A 16897-nucleotide genomic window follows, 5' to 3' on the forward strand; every position below is an offset into this window, starting at 1 on the left:
AATATTGCAATTGTTATTCTGAGGATCTGCAAAAGTGTATTGTCTATAAATAAACAATAGAAAATAACTGCAAAAGGAGGTGAGTAAAAATAAAATGAGCGTAACATCTTGTATAATCCTCCAAAGAAGAATCTAAAGTGATATTTCTGCCCTTTTGTAGTTAGTTTTATGGTCCATTCATGTTTCATGCGTTACTTGATCATAAACCAAGATATTTACAAGCACATTTCAGCACATTCCTGATGCAATGTTAAAATTTTGTCTAAATAACATGAATGAGATAATACAAAAAAAAAGGTGAGATCTTTGTTGTCAATTTAGCCCACCCCTAGTATCTACTATATATATTATATTATAACCTATAGGCTCATAGTCTAATATGGGAAAACAATGTCTTTGGAGATGTGCATGTCTGTGTTTTTGTCTGGCTGCTCCTTTGAGGCCTGTGGGATGGTCTAGCTGTCAAATAGCTGATGCTGGTGATTTTAAACCAGTTAGCCATAAGGATAATTTGTTTGTGTTATTAGAAGTGTATAATACATTTGGGTGCTTGTTTATTCTCGATCCTGATTAGTTTTACGCTGGACGCTGGACATAAAGCAACTGGCTCTGATAATTAAAAAGTAACTTACCCACCTCCCTTATTAACAGTGCTTTGTATTTTCCATGTCAGCTGGTTTGTTGTGCCCCTTGTGCATCCTCCTTATCATCCTCTCCCTTCTCTTCATAAGCTCTATGATTAAACACCTTTAGGTCTGCTGAAGCAGCAACAATGTACAAGGACGGGTACAAATGTGGGTCCTTTTAAGCAGCTCTACGTCAGCTTTGGTTGCCTTTATAGTACTAGTAGTACCAAGGCTTTTTGTTGGGAGATTATTTAGGCATCTCCATGTACTACAATTTTAACAATCCTTTATTTGACAGGGTTAATCGTTTTAACAGCTACACACAGTTTAGGGAGACAGAGAGAACTGGTTATAGATGTACCAAGTTTTCCCATGTATTTTTCTTTTTTTAATTATTTAAAAATACCCGATTAAAAAAAATAAAATAAAATAAAAAAAATAAAATACAAATAATAGAAATTGAGTAGTATCTCTGAGAAATAAGCCATCTGAAATTTTGTCTGTGTCTGTGTTAAACAACACACTGACATGACTCCAGTATTAGAGCCATGACAGACGTTTGGTTTGAGACCCCTGGCCTCCAACTATCACCCTGCATCTGCTCAGCCCACTGAGCCAGCCTCATGAAAAAAACACTACTGCTCTGACTGAATGAATACTGATAAACTGGACTTCACCACCTGCAGCCTTGGTTTCAGCAGCTCTATCTCAGACTTAAGGAATCAGCAGATTGTTTATTCATGCTCTTCTATGTTCAGCGTCTCCATAGCCAGCAACTACTCCGTCACGCCCAGATGGCACTAAGCAACCTCACACTTTTAAATGAATGACTACAAGCTTTTTAAGGTCTGAGGCATATGTACAGCAATATTGCTACACAAGCTAGTATAGCCAAAACCCCCTCACTTGTATTACTGTCCCAGGGTGGCATCAGGACAAATAGACTCTAAAATGTATAGAGGAAATAAAGTCAGTGTGTGTATCATCTTGCACTGGTAGCTTTCTCTGCCCACACTGTATATATTTTGCACCTTTTAACATTTTAATGCACGCCTTGCAAAACTTGGGGTTAGGAGGAGTTCTGGATGGCCTCAAAGAGATTCTGGCAAACCATCCGATGCCTCAGGAGGGGGAAGCAGTGTTTCACCAACACTGTTTGCAGTGTTTCACCAACACTGTTTACAGTGGGGCAGAGAGCTGCTGACCTCAACTGGGGATGTTGTCGGATGATCTTCCAAGGAGGAAGCAGAGACTGGGGACCTGGAAGCAGATTCGTCCATCACCCTGGCTGGTCACTAAGGTGGTTGGCAAGCTCCTCGGTGGCAAGGCTCCGGGAGTGGACGAGGTCCATTCCGAGTACCTTAAGTCTCTGGATGTTGTGGGGCTGTCTTGGCTGACACCTCTCTGCAATATTGTGTGGCGGTCAGGGACAGTACTGCTGTTTAAGAAAGGTGGCTGGAGGGTGTGTTCCAGTTACAGGTAAATCACACTCATCAGCGGCCCGGTAAGATCTATTCTGGGGTATTGGAGAGGAGAATTCAACCGATAGTCGAAACTCAGATTCAGGAGGAGCAGTGCGGTTTTTGTTCTGGTTGCGGAACACTGGACCAGCTTTATACTCTCCATTGGGTCTTCGAGGGTTCATGGGAGTTTGCTCAATGAGTCCACATGTGCTTGGTGGATCAGGAGAAGGCATTTGACCATGTCCCTCATGGTGTCCTTTGGGGGGTGCTCCAGGAGTATGGGGTCTGGACCCTTTGTTAACGGCTGTCCGGTCCCTGTATGACCGGAGCAGGAGCTGTGTTTGCATTGCTGGCAGTAAGTCAGACCTGTTCTCAGTGCATGTTGGATTCCGCCAGGGCTGCCCTTTGTCACTGGTGTGTTCATTGATTTTATGGGCAGAATTTCTAGGCGCAGCCAGAAAGTCCAGTTTGGGAACCACAGGATCTCATCTCTGCTGTTTGCAGATGATGATGTCCTGATGTCTCCATCGAGCCAGAACTTGCAGCAGGCACTGAGGCTCTTGATTTACCGGTCAATCTATGTTCCTACCTTCACCTATGGGCAAGGACAGATTGCGGATACAAGTGGTTGAAATGAGTTTCCTTCACAGGGTGGGTGGGCGCTTCCTTAGAGATAGGGTGGGGAGCTTGGTCACACAGGAGGAGCTTGGAGTAGAGCCACTGCTCCTCCACGTCAAGAGGAGCCGGTGGAGTTGACTCGGGCATCTGTTCAGGATGTCCCATGGATGCCCCTAGTGAGGTGTTCTGAGCATGTCCCACTAGAAGGAGGCCCTGGGGAAGACCCAGGACACACTGGAGGAACTATGTCCCTTGGCTGGCCTGGGAATGCCTTGGGGTCCTACCGGAAGAGCTGGAGGACGTGTCTAGGGGGAGGGAAGTCTGGGAGCCCCTGCTTAGACTGCTGCCCCAGCGACCCAGCCCTCGGATAAACAGAAGAAAATGGATGGATGCATGCCTTTATATTTTCATTTTATCATAGTTTATATTATTATTCTTTGTTTAATGTTGCACCATAAAGCAGATGCAAGTTCCTAGTTTGTGAATTTTGTTCACTGACAATGGCAATAAAACTGATTCTGGGCGATTATATATCTTTAATCGATCCATCTGTCCTGTACAATATGGGAAAACAATGGCATTGGATGTATGCATGCCCTGGTATACTTCAGCATTACAGGGGACAGTTGCAGGCAAGGAGTCAGGTTCAAAATCCACTAAATCCATTGAGTTCTTCATCCTCGGTATCGCTTCTGAACTCCAGAAGTAAATGAAGCGCCACTTCTGCTTCTACATGGCTGTCATACTGATACACAAGCCTAGAGTTCCCTAGCGCAGTTGTCAGTGTGACAATAACAAAGATGTGAAATGATATATTTTAATAATTTCACATATAAGTCGCATCTGAGTATAGGTCGCACCCCCAGACAAACTATGAAAAAAAATACGATTTATAGTCTGGAAAATATGGTAAGTATAAAATGAGGACACAAAACCCATATTTGAAACATTCTTATGTATCACTTTCTCATGAATGAGGTCACTTTCCCACCCAAGTGTTACCAAGAAGGTAAAAGATCTGCTCTTACCCTAAACCGAACCATTGTTATTCCCAAACAATATGGCTCTGACACACATGAATACCAGGAGTCTGATGTAATAACCAGTCAAGTCTCAAACTCACTGCCAAATTTCTGCAGTATGGAAAAAATTTATTTTCATTTTATTTATTCATTTTTTCATGCAACAAAATCTAAAAGCTGTATGTGCGATGAAACGCTGATTCAGAGAACTGTCTGCCACTATTGGACAGAACCATGTAAAACTCCTAACTGCAGAGTTGAGTATAGATTTTCTATAGTCCTTGGGATATGACTGTTACTTTAACACACAATATTCACATGTACTTCAATTTTAATGTATTTTTTTGTAATAAAAGTGTTTTCTTTTTGTATCCTTGTCTTCCAGAATGGCACTGACTACAACATCTTGGTTCGTCAGAACTCAGAACTGTTACGAGCACTGGATGCTCTGGAGAAGACTTGTGCTACACTGCGAGAGGAGAATGGTTTGCTGGTGAGACTAAAAATAAAAGTGTCTGTGTCTCGAGTGATGCTCATTAGGAACTAGGCCAGGGTCTTTCTCTTTTTTGCATTCTTTTCTTGCTGTATGCACTGGTTTATACCGGTTTACTGAAATGCATTACTTGATAAATCTTTGAATGAGATTTTACTTCTCTAAGTAGTTTTCCATTTCATACACCATATATTTTCTACTTGAGTAATATATTTTCCAATTGTAACAGTAGCACCGGTACTAGTACAAGTACCTTGTTCCCATGGTGAGCATGTTTCTAATTGACATAAGCTTTATATTGACAATATCACAGTATTTGAACATTTGTGGTGTCCTTAGAATATTATTGTTTTCTCATTGTGTTGTGTATCCTCCTCTAGAAAATACTAGATTTTGTGCATCATTTAATGTTTTGTCCTTCAAATTACATTAACTTCAAACTGTAAATCAGATGTAAATCAGACTGTGAATCAGATTCTTACCTTTTATTCAACAATATTATTTATATTTTTTGCTACCATACCCAAGCAGATGTTTGCGGCTTTTACTAATTATTGATCATTGGCATTGTGAGACTTGTTTTTGCTGGAAGCCTTTTGGGGTGATGCCTTTTGTTTTTGTGTTTAGCGGAAGAGCAGTGCCCCAGAGACTGAGGAGAAGGTCAGGAGGTTGAGAAGGAAGAACACAGAGCTGGCTATTCTTGCAAAAAGACTGGAAGACCGGGCACTGAAACTACAAGAGGCGAATCTCAGAGTGGTACCACAATTTACACACAGATAACACAGTACTGCAGTGTTTTTACCCTACCAAATATAACACAGAGATCTGGAATCATCTGTAATCCTGGTTGAATCAAAAGGATATTAAAAAAAGATGTTTCACAATTTACAAGAAAAAAGGTATTTTATTTTAATTTGTAATAATGTATGTAGTATACAGAAAGTGCTGTATGTTCGTCTTCCCAATATGCATTTGAATTCAATGGTGAAGGCCTAAGACAAATAAAATATGTTTTTCTTTAATGTTTTAATTAGATCTATTAGTGGACATTTGATAAAGGGCTCTTATGGCTTTTGAAAGGGTAAAACTGCTACATTCAGGTGACCTCTTTCTTTCTGTTCACTGATGTTCATTGTGCACCTGTTGAGAATGTTACTATAGCACAGCCGCTACCTCTCCCGTCTGGCCTTCTGTCACCTGAGGACTAGAGGTGGAAATGGGATTGAAAACAAGAATGCATAAAATGCCTGTGTGTCCTGCAGGTGAACCCTCCCCTGATGAGGCCAGGGTCAGTGGAGCACTACAAACGAGCCTTTGCCCGTCAGAGAGCCCGAGATTTGGCCCAACATGCAGATGTGCTGCTGTGTAAAGACAAGGAGATAGCCGCTCTGCAACAAGAGTGCAGGGAGCTAGAGGAACAGCTGGGAACCACAAAGGTAATACTATAACTATAACTGTGTAACATCACATACTGAACAGCTTCCCAGCATCTGACACATGCTGCATAATTGAGTCCTCAAGCTTGCCATCTACTGGACAACATTAGTACTTATCATCCTGCCTCTCCATGAGCCAGCATTACAAAAGCTGCGTCATGGCTGATGTCAACATGAGTAGGCTGCCTTTCAAGTGACTGCTTAAATTAAATTTGCTGCTATCAAATTTATAATGTCTTTCTGGCTTCTCTGTGTATTGATCTGTGAAAAGTGAATCACTATTATGCAGATACTTGGTCTGTTTTAAAGTGTTTAATTGTGTGAATTGCCTGTGTGCAGAGGTCCCCTGTTTCATCTGGGGAATTTGAAAAGCTTTTGAGAGAGTCCCAGAAGGAGGTGTTGCGGCTGCAAAGACAACTGTCAGTCACATCGTCCACACAACAGCACAGCACCATCACTCCTGATGACCTAATGCAGTGTGGGGGTACTGAGAAAGGAGACAAGGAAAAGAGGGTATATTCAACTCCTCATACACTTGTTTATACTCAGCAAAGTCAAACACAGACTGTCTTTAGATGTTTAGTGACATTTTTGGATAAAGTAAAAACTACAATGGAGAGTTTACGTAATTTATATAATAATAACTTATTAATTATACCAAATAATTTCATATGCATTACAGTATTATAAATAATACAAACCTATTTCGTATTATGCATCTAGATTATCATTTGTTTTATACTGTAACTTTATTCAGTTTAAAGTAAAGAGTCAGGCCTGCGCTTTTGAGCTAAAATGAGAATGCTGATAGTGGTAATCTCCCGTTTGTGGGACACTGTGAGTGTATGCATTGCACACCCAGAAAGGGGCCATGTTGTGTGAACTCTAATCCCCTCTAACAACAGAATGGTACAGTCCAGTAATCCTCTCTCTGTTGCTGTGGCAGCGGTGACAGGGTTTTGGGTGGTAGGTAAGACTTCAATCGCAGTAAATACTTTTCTATGTCCTCCTGCATTGCATAAGTCGCAGGCCCGGGGGACACCTGAGGCTGTTGCAGATCACACCAGAGGGGTAGGTTGTCTTAATAGTTTTGTATTTGTGTGTGCCGCGGTTAGCTGTAGTCCTCTTTGGCTAGCTTCGTATGTGCAGAATGAATGTGGAAGGTCCTGTGCACACCCAAAATTGCGACACTACATCGTAACATCTCAGCAGTGACAGTAGATTGCTTTTCTTTTTTAAACAAAATGTATTTTAATATGCATAATTATTTGTTATGTATGTTACTGATATACAGTTGCAGTTATCTGATTTACATATTTTCTAATCTTTAAAAAAAATAACTTACTAACCCTGTAATTTTCCTGAACAGTCAGCTAAAGCTCATCCCAGAGCAGCCTGTTTTGTAACAGTTTTTTTCACAGGCTTTCAGAAGGTTTTGGTCAGTCTGCTTTAGTGGCAGTGGCAGCAGAGCCTTTGATTCCTGGGCATTGATATGCTCTGTATTAAAAAGAAAATCTAGGGGCGGGCCAATCCATTAAGGTGCTTTTAAAAGAAGTGATCCAGTTACCCGTTTCAGTAGTCTGTGGGGATTACACCAATGTGCTTACGGCATTCAGGGCCTACTGAATGGGATCTGACCCTGGTTTATGGATGTGCCTGCGCTCATTCCTCAGCGTACCTTTACATCAAATATGCTAATCATCACATGGCAAGCCAGGCATTCTCTGTTCATTCTATTCAGAGGATCTCTGTGGACACCTTTGGCCATTCATTGTGCTTTCTGTTGGTATTTCCAGTACCACCAATCATAACAGTTTGTCTGCACTGATGCACAGTTTGTGTGATGTGTCTGGCAGAGATTTCTTGTTCAAAATTATCCAGATGTCACCAGGATACAAGTGTTTATTTCTCAGTTCCCTATTTTGGTATTTTTCTTATTTATGTTTTTTAAAAGATGCTACATTAATTACTTACTTAACGTAATGTAATGTTGATAGTGCAGAAGGACTTTATAGTGTAACTAAGGCTTGATTTTATATTAAAAAAAAGTCATGGCAAAATACATATTTGAAACTGCAATGTAATCAAATTTGAACTCTTTTTAAAAAATATTATAAGCTTGTATTTTCTTCTAAATAAAACTAATACGTGTAATCAGGCTGCTGAACCTGTGAGGTAAACAGCTTTTAGACATAATTGTTATTAGAGGAAAAAAACAAGCTATGCAACAGCAATGAGAAAGGGGTCAGTAGTCGTAGACAACTGGTTAAGGTTTCGTGTCTACATAAAAGCCCAATAAGAAATATACAGTATATACCATGGACTATACACTACATTAAATTACATTCCCCTTTTTACTGTAGAAAACACACATAGATTGGACAGATCGAAACAATAGTATTTTTGATTTATGATAGAAATGTTATGAGAACTTGACTATTTCCCCCAAATACCCAAAGATGGATGGATATATACACAACTTATATACAAAAACAATTTGTTTTTTTGTTGCCTTAAAACATTCTGTACATCACTGTTACCTTGACTGCAACTTGACTAGGCTAGAGTGTAAAGTCATTGAAACGCATTGTATAAATGAGCCATATTAGTTATGAATTTTGTAGTTACGTAGTTTTGTAGTTTCCCTCCTATGGCTCCACTGCCAAACCTTGTCAGAATGATATCACTCCATGTTTAATACCTGATTATATTTGCTTGGAGCTCATCATTATAAAGAATTGCTCTTGGCTTTGGTTGTTGCTGATTATTAGTTGACAGTAAATATTATAAACCTGGCCCAATGTCATATTATATCCTATTATGTTCTACTGATTGTGTAGCCCATAAGGAGGTACTCACGGCCCTAGTTTGATCTTCAGCCCTGAGAATCACTGTTATGTTTTCGATACGGCACCTAAATGCAGTTGTAATAGTCTAAGGCATCCTATGTAACTTTTTTGATGGAAGGTCTGCCACCTGCTTTCCTTCATGGAGATGTTTTTGTTTTGTTTTTTTGCTTTGCCTGGAATCTTACACAAACACATGTAATAAAATAAATGAAAGATAGACCAGTTAAATCATTGAACATTTTGGACAATTTTGAACCCGTTTTATCGGTTTGCAGTGACTCCTGGTCTTACCCTCTTATCCTAGGATACTCTCCTACCATTTTTAAGTACCGTATTACCAACTTTAATCTGCTTTCATTTACATTTGTATTTCCGATTGTGTAATTAAGTTTTCATGTTTTTTGTCTAAGTTTTTATTTAATTTTATTTCTGAAGGTTTAATTGTCTACATCAATCCATTCCATGCTCTAGTACTACTGTATATGCTCTCCTCTGTCCCCTGTACTCTCCATAATAATCCTGCACTGCAAAAAGTCAGGATTAAAGGTACTGTTTGTAACTTTCTGGAGGTGCATGATTCCATGGAAATAGAAAGGTAAAACCATACTTTGGAATATTCTCCATGGAGATAGATATGTTTTATGCCGTACTGTGGAATATTATAGCCAAAGGAACAACATCTATGGAGAAAAGCAGGTGGAGGCCCTCCTCCAGGCCAGGTTTGTGGAGAGGCAAGCCCACCCCCAAGAAAGGAAGCATGTTTTTCTATGCAAGAAACAACATGAAAAAATATTATTTTATTTCAGACTTTTTGTTGCTGAAAAATTACATTCTGTAGCTTTAACTTGTTTCATGATAAACCTTAATTTTTCAACATCACAAATGAATCTAATTTATTTGATGTAAAGCCTAGCCCTTGTGCCACAAGCTCAGATATTGGTAATGCTATGACTTTATGTTTTTTTTATTTGATTTTGTGTGAAAAGAGAACACTCAAAACTAATGATGGTGATCTTATCAGACCACCACTGGAAACATGAATAAATTGGACTTTTCGGGGTCCTACCTCTGTGCAGATGTCTTCTACTAAGGCCACTGGAATTAGTGCCTCCTGCTGGCCTTTCGTCACCACTGCTAACACCATCTGGCCTCCCCTCCAAAAGATAAACCAAGGGATAGCCTTGTTTAACTTGGGAGTTTGCACTGATTTAATATTCACCAGTGTACTGAACATCATTGTAATGTTTAAAAAACACACAGAATGTTCTAATCTTCACCCGCTTTTTGGGTTTTTCTTCAGCAATAAATGACCTTGCCCTCCTATAGTCTATACACTGCTCCTAGAGTTGACCTGATGTTTGCTTTGTATGCATTGCCAGCTTCTTTGAGGAGTGTGCCATCATAGCCAGATAAATATAATTCTTCAGGGGAATGAAGGGTGTAGCAGAGATTCCCTGTGCTGCACGTGGCTGAGCACCTCTGATCTTGTTATTGGGTCACAGCCTTGGCTTCACTAGCACACTTCTACTCTGAGCATAAGTAGGTTTGCTCTAAAATTAGAAGCTGATTCCAGACTCTTAACCCTTAACGAGCTCTCCCACCTCAGTGTCTTCAACAAATTATTTTATTTTGAAATATGTTAGATGTAAGCACACTATAGCTGTTTTAATACATCACGTTCAAATAAATATCCAAAAGATATTCAACATATATGTGTCCCACAGCATCTGATTGTTGTCAAGAAATATGACTATTTAACCCATGTCATCTATTCTGTGTCTGTCTCAGGTTGTTCGTGAAACCCCTTGTGTGGCGTTTGATGAAGTTTCGTCAAGAAATGAGAAAACCCCCAGAGAAGAGGAGGAGTTGGGGCAGCGTTTGACGCCCGTCCCGGGCCTCAGCCCGACCCCCTCCCAAAAGGAGGAGCAGTCTCAGGACCACCTACATTTTCTGGTAGAGTTATGACATTTATCATAGTATTGCCTATTATGATGGTTAATGCATGTTATGTTATGCACCATTGTTGTTGACATCGACACCGTGACCTATCATATAAATTTAATAATAAAACTGTACAAAGAACTTAACCTAAGAAACCTTACAACCCCTTTGGCTCATTATTAGTCTTCACATGCATAAATATTTTTACAAATTTTCAAGAAAAAAGCTTTAAAGAATACCTTGGTCCATTTGCAAGTAAAGAGCATGCCACCTAAGCCCTCTTTAGACTGTTTTTGGGGTCTGGACCATGTTGGATAGTGTAGTACGTTTTAACTTCAATATGCACATATTCAGGCTTTCTCTTACTTACACTTTTTGAAAATAGATTTTCATTAGGCTCAAATGAACTGAATGATTCTACTGAAGGTCTGTGGTTATGTAATGTTGGAATTATTTTGATCTTTTTGGGCAAGTGGTAGTACATTGGCATTTTCATCCCTATCATTATTTACATTTTAACTTTAGCACTCAGCAAACCTGTGTATTACATATACAGTGAATGCTATTATAAGCTTCTAGCACAATTCTTATTATTTCAGAGTAAAATTGCAGAAAAAATATCACACAACTATTGTATTTAGCATGGTGCATAGTGCAGCTATTATTTTGGAAAACCTGTACATTATGTGAATAACATTATTATACCATCGCACAGTCAGGCCGACCAAACAACAGATTGCAATTTAATTATGATGATTGTCTTGCTGTGTCATCTTTGTTGAGAGTGTAGCATTACTCGCCTAGCTGCTAGCTAGCTGCTTGTTAACAATTAGCCCTTGTTGTATGGCATCCCCCACAGTCACCGTGGTAATACTCGATGTGGTCTGTGGGCATGAAATAAGCTGATTTCTCTTATGCTGCTCCTGCATGTAAGCTGCATTTAGAATAATTAAAGGTGGCTAAGCTTGGAAACCCGACATTGGTCCTGTACCAGAGGTTATTATGGAAAAAGTCATTATTTCTATAAATACAAATTGAACTTAAACAACTGTCAGTAACTAATTATGGTGTAATTTATTTGTTTTAGGAAAGTGAACTGAGTAAGAAAAGAAAAGAATGTGAAAATCTCGAACATGAAGCAAAGAAGCGACAAAGAAGATGTCTAGATTTGGTAAGCAGCCTCATTCTGAATGAAAGATAAGATAAACAAAAACAGACAAAAACATAACATCTACATACAAGGCTGAATTGTGCTTTGTGATTCACAAAAGGAGAACCAGCTTGAAGAGGAGCGATGTAAAAATGAGCAACTAAAAGAGGAGACAGATCTCCTCCGGAGGAAGGCACAGCTGCTCTACCAGGTCACTGTTAAAATTACACAATTACTGCTTCTGATCTGGAGTAATGCCCCCCCTTTATTTGAGGACAAGCTTGTCTGGTGCTAATTTAAAGGCATACACACTTTTTTTCTAGACTCAGACTGAAAATGATGAGCTGAGGGAAGATCTCTCTGAAGTGACTGCTCAACACAATTCAGTTCTCGAGGAGAACCAAAGACTCCGTGCCAAACTGGAGAACTTAGAGCAGGTCCTAAAGGTACCAAAGAAGTCAATATGCTGTTTCTCTGTTACCCTATAATTTGCTCAATCATACATCTTTACTAATGCATACTAACTATAATCAAACAGCATATGCGAGAGGTTGCTGAGCGAAGGCAGCAGCTGGAACTGGAACATGAGCAGGCACTGGCAATCCTTAAGTTCAAACAGGATGAAATCAAACGATTACAGCGGGTAAGTGACACACCAGACCCTGTTTCAGCCAGTAGGAGGCAACATTTGGGCAGCAATGATGAGCTGTCTACAAGCTGAATAGAGTTTGTAGCAGTGTTTAGTTTAATTAGATTGTTCTTTTACTTTCAGGCTCAGTTATTTGCCAAAAGGGAACATGAAGGAGTTGTTCAAATGTTGGAGGTACGATATGTTGTCATTATCGCCACTAATGGTATTTAGCTGTCCACATTTTAACATTTATTTATGAATGCAGCCTTCAAAGAAATTATAAATAAAGGCTTCAGTAACCAGGACATACCTATACAATGCTGATTTCCAAGCCCAAAGCTTTGTGATACATTTGATGCATTTTACAAAATTTCATTGACTGCTGTGATTTCTCCTCAGTTAAATACACTGTAGCCATTTGATCCATGTATATTTTGTTTTAGGACTTGGTTCAGCTTGTGTTGCAGAGAGAGCTGGTAGAGTATTAGTTGGTCCTGTTTTAAATCTACCAGTTTCCTTCCTCTTGCTTTATTTGTCACTCTTACACTCGGCTTTTTCGTTCATGCTCAAAGTATCACAAAGGAATATGTCCTTCCCCCTGTGATACGATACAAACTGTATGTGACCTAACTTCCAACAAAGGCTTTTACTGAACTACACACAGTCTCATCCTTAAAATATGCTTTTCTTACCCCTGTTTTTCAAAGCATGTCTGTCTTTTTTATTCTTTTGTGCTGTTTTCGCTAACCAGAGCACACTGGACTGCATGCAGGTATTGTTGAGTGCTTGAGTGGTCCCAGTTTGTGCCTAACTTTTATCATCTGCTCCCAAAGTCAACACATTTGTAGTCGCTAAAATCATAGAAACATGAATTACAGTTATTACAGTGATTTTTCCTACAAATTCTTGGACACAAGTTGATTTACCTGAATGGCATATAATTCATTCTGCATACTGCTTATGGATTAAAGTAAGCATGAACTGTTGTACAGAGAGTTTTCTGCAAAACCTTGCCAGGAAATGCTCACCACAACCGGAAGTGAAATAACCATGCGTTCAAGTTCAACACTTAAGCACAAGTGGAGTAATTTGCTACTGATTTGCAAACTATCATCTTGGTTATAGTCTATGTTCCACAGTCTGTTATTTAATCTAACCCCTCCCCCACACAAATACTATATACTATTCTATAATACATTTACCCTATATTTGATGGCTATAGTAAAATTTGATTCCTGATAGATTTAGCTTGTAAATGGATTTGTACTCTGTTGATTGTATGTAAATGTGATATACAGTCCAAGGTCCGGGATCTGGAGGAGAAATGCCGCGGACAGAGCGAACAGTTCGGCCTGTTATCCCAGGAGCTGGAAAAGTTTCGGATGCAGGCTTCAAAGGTGGATCTGGCTGCCTCCACTCTCCCCAACAACCCCAGCCTCTCTGTTCTGACCAATGGACTGGGCCTCACAGCTGACAGGGGTAAGTGTTATAATACAGGATAACTAGATATTGTTTTAAATTTAATATAATCTTGGACTAGTTCTAATAAATTACAAAATCACATAAAAGTGTAGATTCATGTCTTTTAGAAAAGAGTGAATGCACAATGGTGTTAAAAGCATAATATAGGATTTCTAACTAACTCTCTTTGCATTGTCTATTCTTTTATGTTTGCTACATCAACATGTGCTTTAGACTGCAGTGGCTCTTTGGATATGGTGTCTCTTGGTGAAATAGCCTTCTGGAGTCTTGAGGGGGGTGACCCTCTCCCTGGTTCTGAAGGGAATGAACTGCTTGGTACTTTTCTGCCTGTTTCTCATTGTTAGTGTTGGTCACCAGTCCACTGCATGTGCTCCCATCAGCACACTGTTACAGAGCATGTTATATTTACATAAAGGTCAGAGCCCAGGCTGAGGCCAGGAGTTTCTGTGGACAGCGACCCGGTTAAGCCCCTTAACGGCGCTGGTGTGACACAGGTAGCCATGAGGCAACTCGACCTTTGAACCCAGACAGATGGAGACAGGATTTTTCTCCACTGTTTAATCAGCCCAGTTCAACCTTGAGCCTCCTGCATGACAACCCACCCACCTAGATGCTTGCTGACTGATTTACTACATTGTTGTTGGGGTCATATATTGTATTATAACTTTACTCTATTTCTGCTAGATGTGGCAGAAGCTCTTCGCATTGGGGTCACTCCTCATGCTGCAGGATTGTCCCGGGTACAGCGGTCTCCTGTTACGAAACATAGAGAGCTGCCAACCATCAGTGTCAGCAAGTCCCTCTCTTCCTCCAGCAAGTCTGAAGCAACACGCCTCACCCCAAAATCTGACACTCACCTAAGCCCTCACAAGTCAAGCCCTACACATGAGGTAGGTCCTTGTGACGCTCATATATCTATATCCTAGTTAAGCTTGTTTATTGTTTGAAGAGGGCTATGTGAAGCACTTCTTGTTTTTATACAAAGATTCAATAAATCAAAATGAGCACAATGCACTTGTGTGGATTCCATGGATTAAAAGAGCTCTCTGACTGTCTTGGTTTTGCTCCTGAGAAAAATGTCAGATGAGGGATTGTATGAGTTGCCTGACAAGACAATTGTTCCTTGTATTCTGTATTCTAAATTGTCTGTACACAGTTCAATAGATATCATATTCATTGAGATAATCCAGTGGATTAAATATAGTCTGTTACTGAATCAGGGCTGCCATAAATAGAGGATATTAATAATCATTGCTTTAAATGAACCAAAAATGCAATTTTTTTGGTCCATGTTCCTAAAAGAATCATTTCTAAATTTGTAGAGACAGTGGAAGTTGCTTGATTTCTTTGTACCATATTGTGTGAACCTGTATATCTATAAAGAACCCACAAATACTCAGTATTCACATGTTTATCACATTTATTTTTTAGGTGGATACAGCCAGTGAAGTGGAGGAGTTGGACATTGATGTTGCCCCAGCGCCTTACAGTGTCAACAGGGGAGCATCTAAGCTTCAAGTTTTTATTGCACGATACAGGTTTGTGAAAATAGTGTGAATATGCTCAAATGTTCTATCTAAACTAAATCAAACTAAACAAGTGAAATGGAGAAATGTATAATTTAGTCACCTTGTTTGACAGCTACAATCCTTATGATGGCCCCAATGACAACCCTGAGGTGGAGCTTCCACTCACTGCAGGAGAATACATTTATGTGTATGGAGACATGGATGAAGATGGCTTCTATGAAGGTAAACATGTGTCAGTGTTGTTTTGTTGTTGTGGTGTTTTGTTTTTGTTTTTTTTATTGATGATTCTGGTGCTTATTTTCAGGAGAACTTATGGATGGCCGCAGAGGGCTGGTTCCCTCTAACTTTGTGGAGCGTGTTTCAGATGATGAAGTTATTGGTTCTCATCATCCAGAGACTGTGGATATCTCCCATAATTCTCTGCTTGACAGCAGCCTGCACAGTGCCAGCCACCAGCATTACCTCCACACTGGAGTTAGCGGTTCCCAGAGGACAGAGTCCTCCGCTGCTCCTGGTCCTGCCTACACCCCTGCAGATCCAGCATTGGCCTTGGCAGTCCCGACCCCTCTCACAAATGGACTAGACCTGGACTTCGAGGAGGTGGGAGTGGACATTGTGCCTTACCCACGGAAGCTCACTCTTATCAAGCAGCTCGCCAAGAGCATCATTATCGGCTGGGACCCCCCGTCGGTGCCGGCTGGGTGGGGCAATGTATTGAGCTATAGCGTGTATGTGGACCAGGAGCTGCGGCTCAGTGTGCCCTTTGGTTCCCAGAACAAAGCTGTGCTGGAGCGTTTGGATATAACTCTGAAGACCTACCGTGTGTCTGTGCAGAGCCTGACAGAGAAGGGACCCTCTGATCAGCTGCGATGTAGCATGCTGGTGGGCCGCGATGTAAGTGTGGCACCAACTCAGCTGAATATCGACAGAGTCACTGCAACCACAGCCAACTTGAGCTGGCTGCCCTGCAACAGTAACTATGTGCACATTGTGTCCTTGAATGGAGAGGAGTATGAACTGGTAAAGGCTGGCTGCTACTCACTGTGCCTCACAAACCTCTGTCCAAGCCTGCAGTACACAGTCAAAGTAGAAGCACGGCCACACCGCACCCCCTGGGAGTTACCTGTGGAGCGGCGCGAACACAGGGTCTCTACTGTCACATTCAAAACATTAATGGCAGGTCAGCACTGCTCACTACTAAAATCATTTCATACAGTCATTTAAGTTCAAGTCCATTGGGACTAGGGATGCAGCAGTACAGTTTTTTCATGAATTAATATGTACATATGTGACACATGGGTCATTATATCGATACAATGTTGATATGTTTTAGGCCTCAGATGAACAAAAACACTATCACTGTTACTTTTTATTGGTCATTATCAGTACATACATTTTAGTCAGTTACACTGTCTTTTCTGTTCAAATGTGTCTTTTCTGTTCAAATATCAAATAATTTGATATTAATGGAGACGTTTTCTGGCATATTTGCGAACACATGGGACAATAAATGCGGCGGAGTAGTGACATTGGCATATTTCTTATTGTATTGTAGTGATATATCGAGTGTTATTGCATTGCTAGTTGAGGCAAAGAATATTGTCTTTCTGCTTAACAAGTTACATCCAGCTGGCATGTTTTATATACACCAGCAAAC

At 40.2% G+C, this 16897-nt stretch overlaps 1 protein-coding gene across 1 annotated transcript in view; it reads left to right on the forward strand.

Annotated features, from left to right (window-relative positions):
- Positions 1 to 16897, forward strand: part of LOC117381028 (peripheral-type benzodiazepine receptor-associated protein 1) — a 29930-nt gene that overhangs the window by 4184 nt on the left and 8849 nt on the right. The window contains exons 2-18 of the mRNA XM_055226739.1: positions 4115 to 4222; positions 4850 to 4978; positions 5485 to 5658; positions 5998 to 6171; positions 10296 to 10460; positions 11536 to 11619; positions 11720 to 11809; positions 11922 to 12044; positions 12137 to 12241; positions 12371 to 12421; positions 12673 to 12705; positions 13528 to 13708; positions 13925 to 14026; positions 14396 to 14601; positions 15143 to 15249; positions 15353 to 15462; positions 15545 to 16420. Of these exons, the coding sequence (XP_055082714.1) occupies positions 4115 to 4222; positions 4850 to 4978; positions 5485 to 5658; positions 5998 to 6171; positions 10296 to 10460; positions 11536 to 11619; positions 11720 to 11809; positions 11922 to 12044; positions 12137 to 12241; positions 12371 to 12421; positions 12673 to 12705; positions 13528 to 13708; positions 13925 to 14026; positions 14396 to 14601; positions 15143 to 15249; positions 15353 to 15462; positions 15545 to 16420 (2818 nt within the window). The remainder of the gene's footprint in view (positions 1 to 4114; positions 4223 to 4849; positions 4979 to 5484; positions 5659 to 5997; positions 6172 to 10295; positions 10461 to 11535; positions 11620 to 11719; positions 11810 to 11921; positions 12045 to 12136; positions 12242 to 12370; positions 12422 to 12672; positions 12706 to 13527; positions 13709 to 13924; positions 14027 to 14395; positions 14602 to 15142; positions 15250 to 15352; positions 15463 to 15544; positions 16421 to 16897) is intronic.

The sequence above is a fragment of the Periophthalmus magnuspinnatus genome, chromosome 14 (assembly GCF_009829125.3).
Source record: "Periophthalmus magnuspinnatus isolate fPerMag1 chromosome 14, fPerMag1.2.pri, whole genome shotgun sequence".
NCBI lineage: Eukaryota > Metazoa > Chordata > Actinopteri > Gobiiformes > Gobiidae > Periophthalmus > Periophthalmus magnuspinnatus.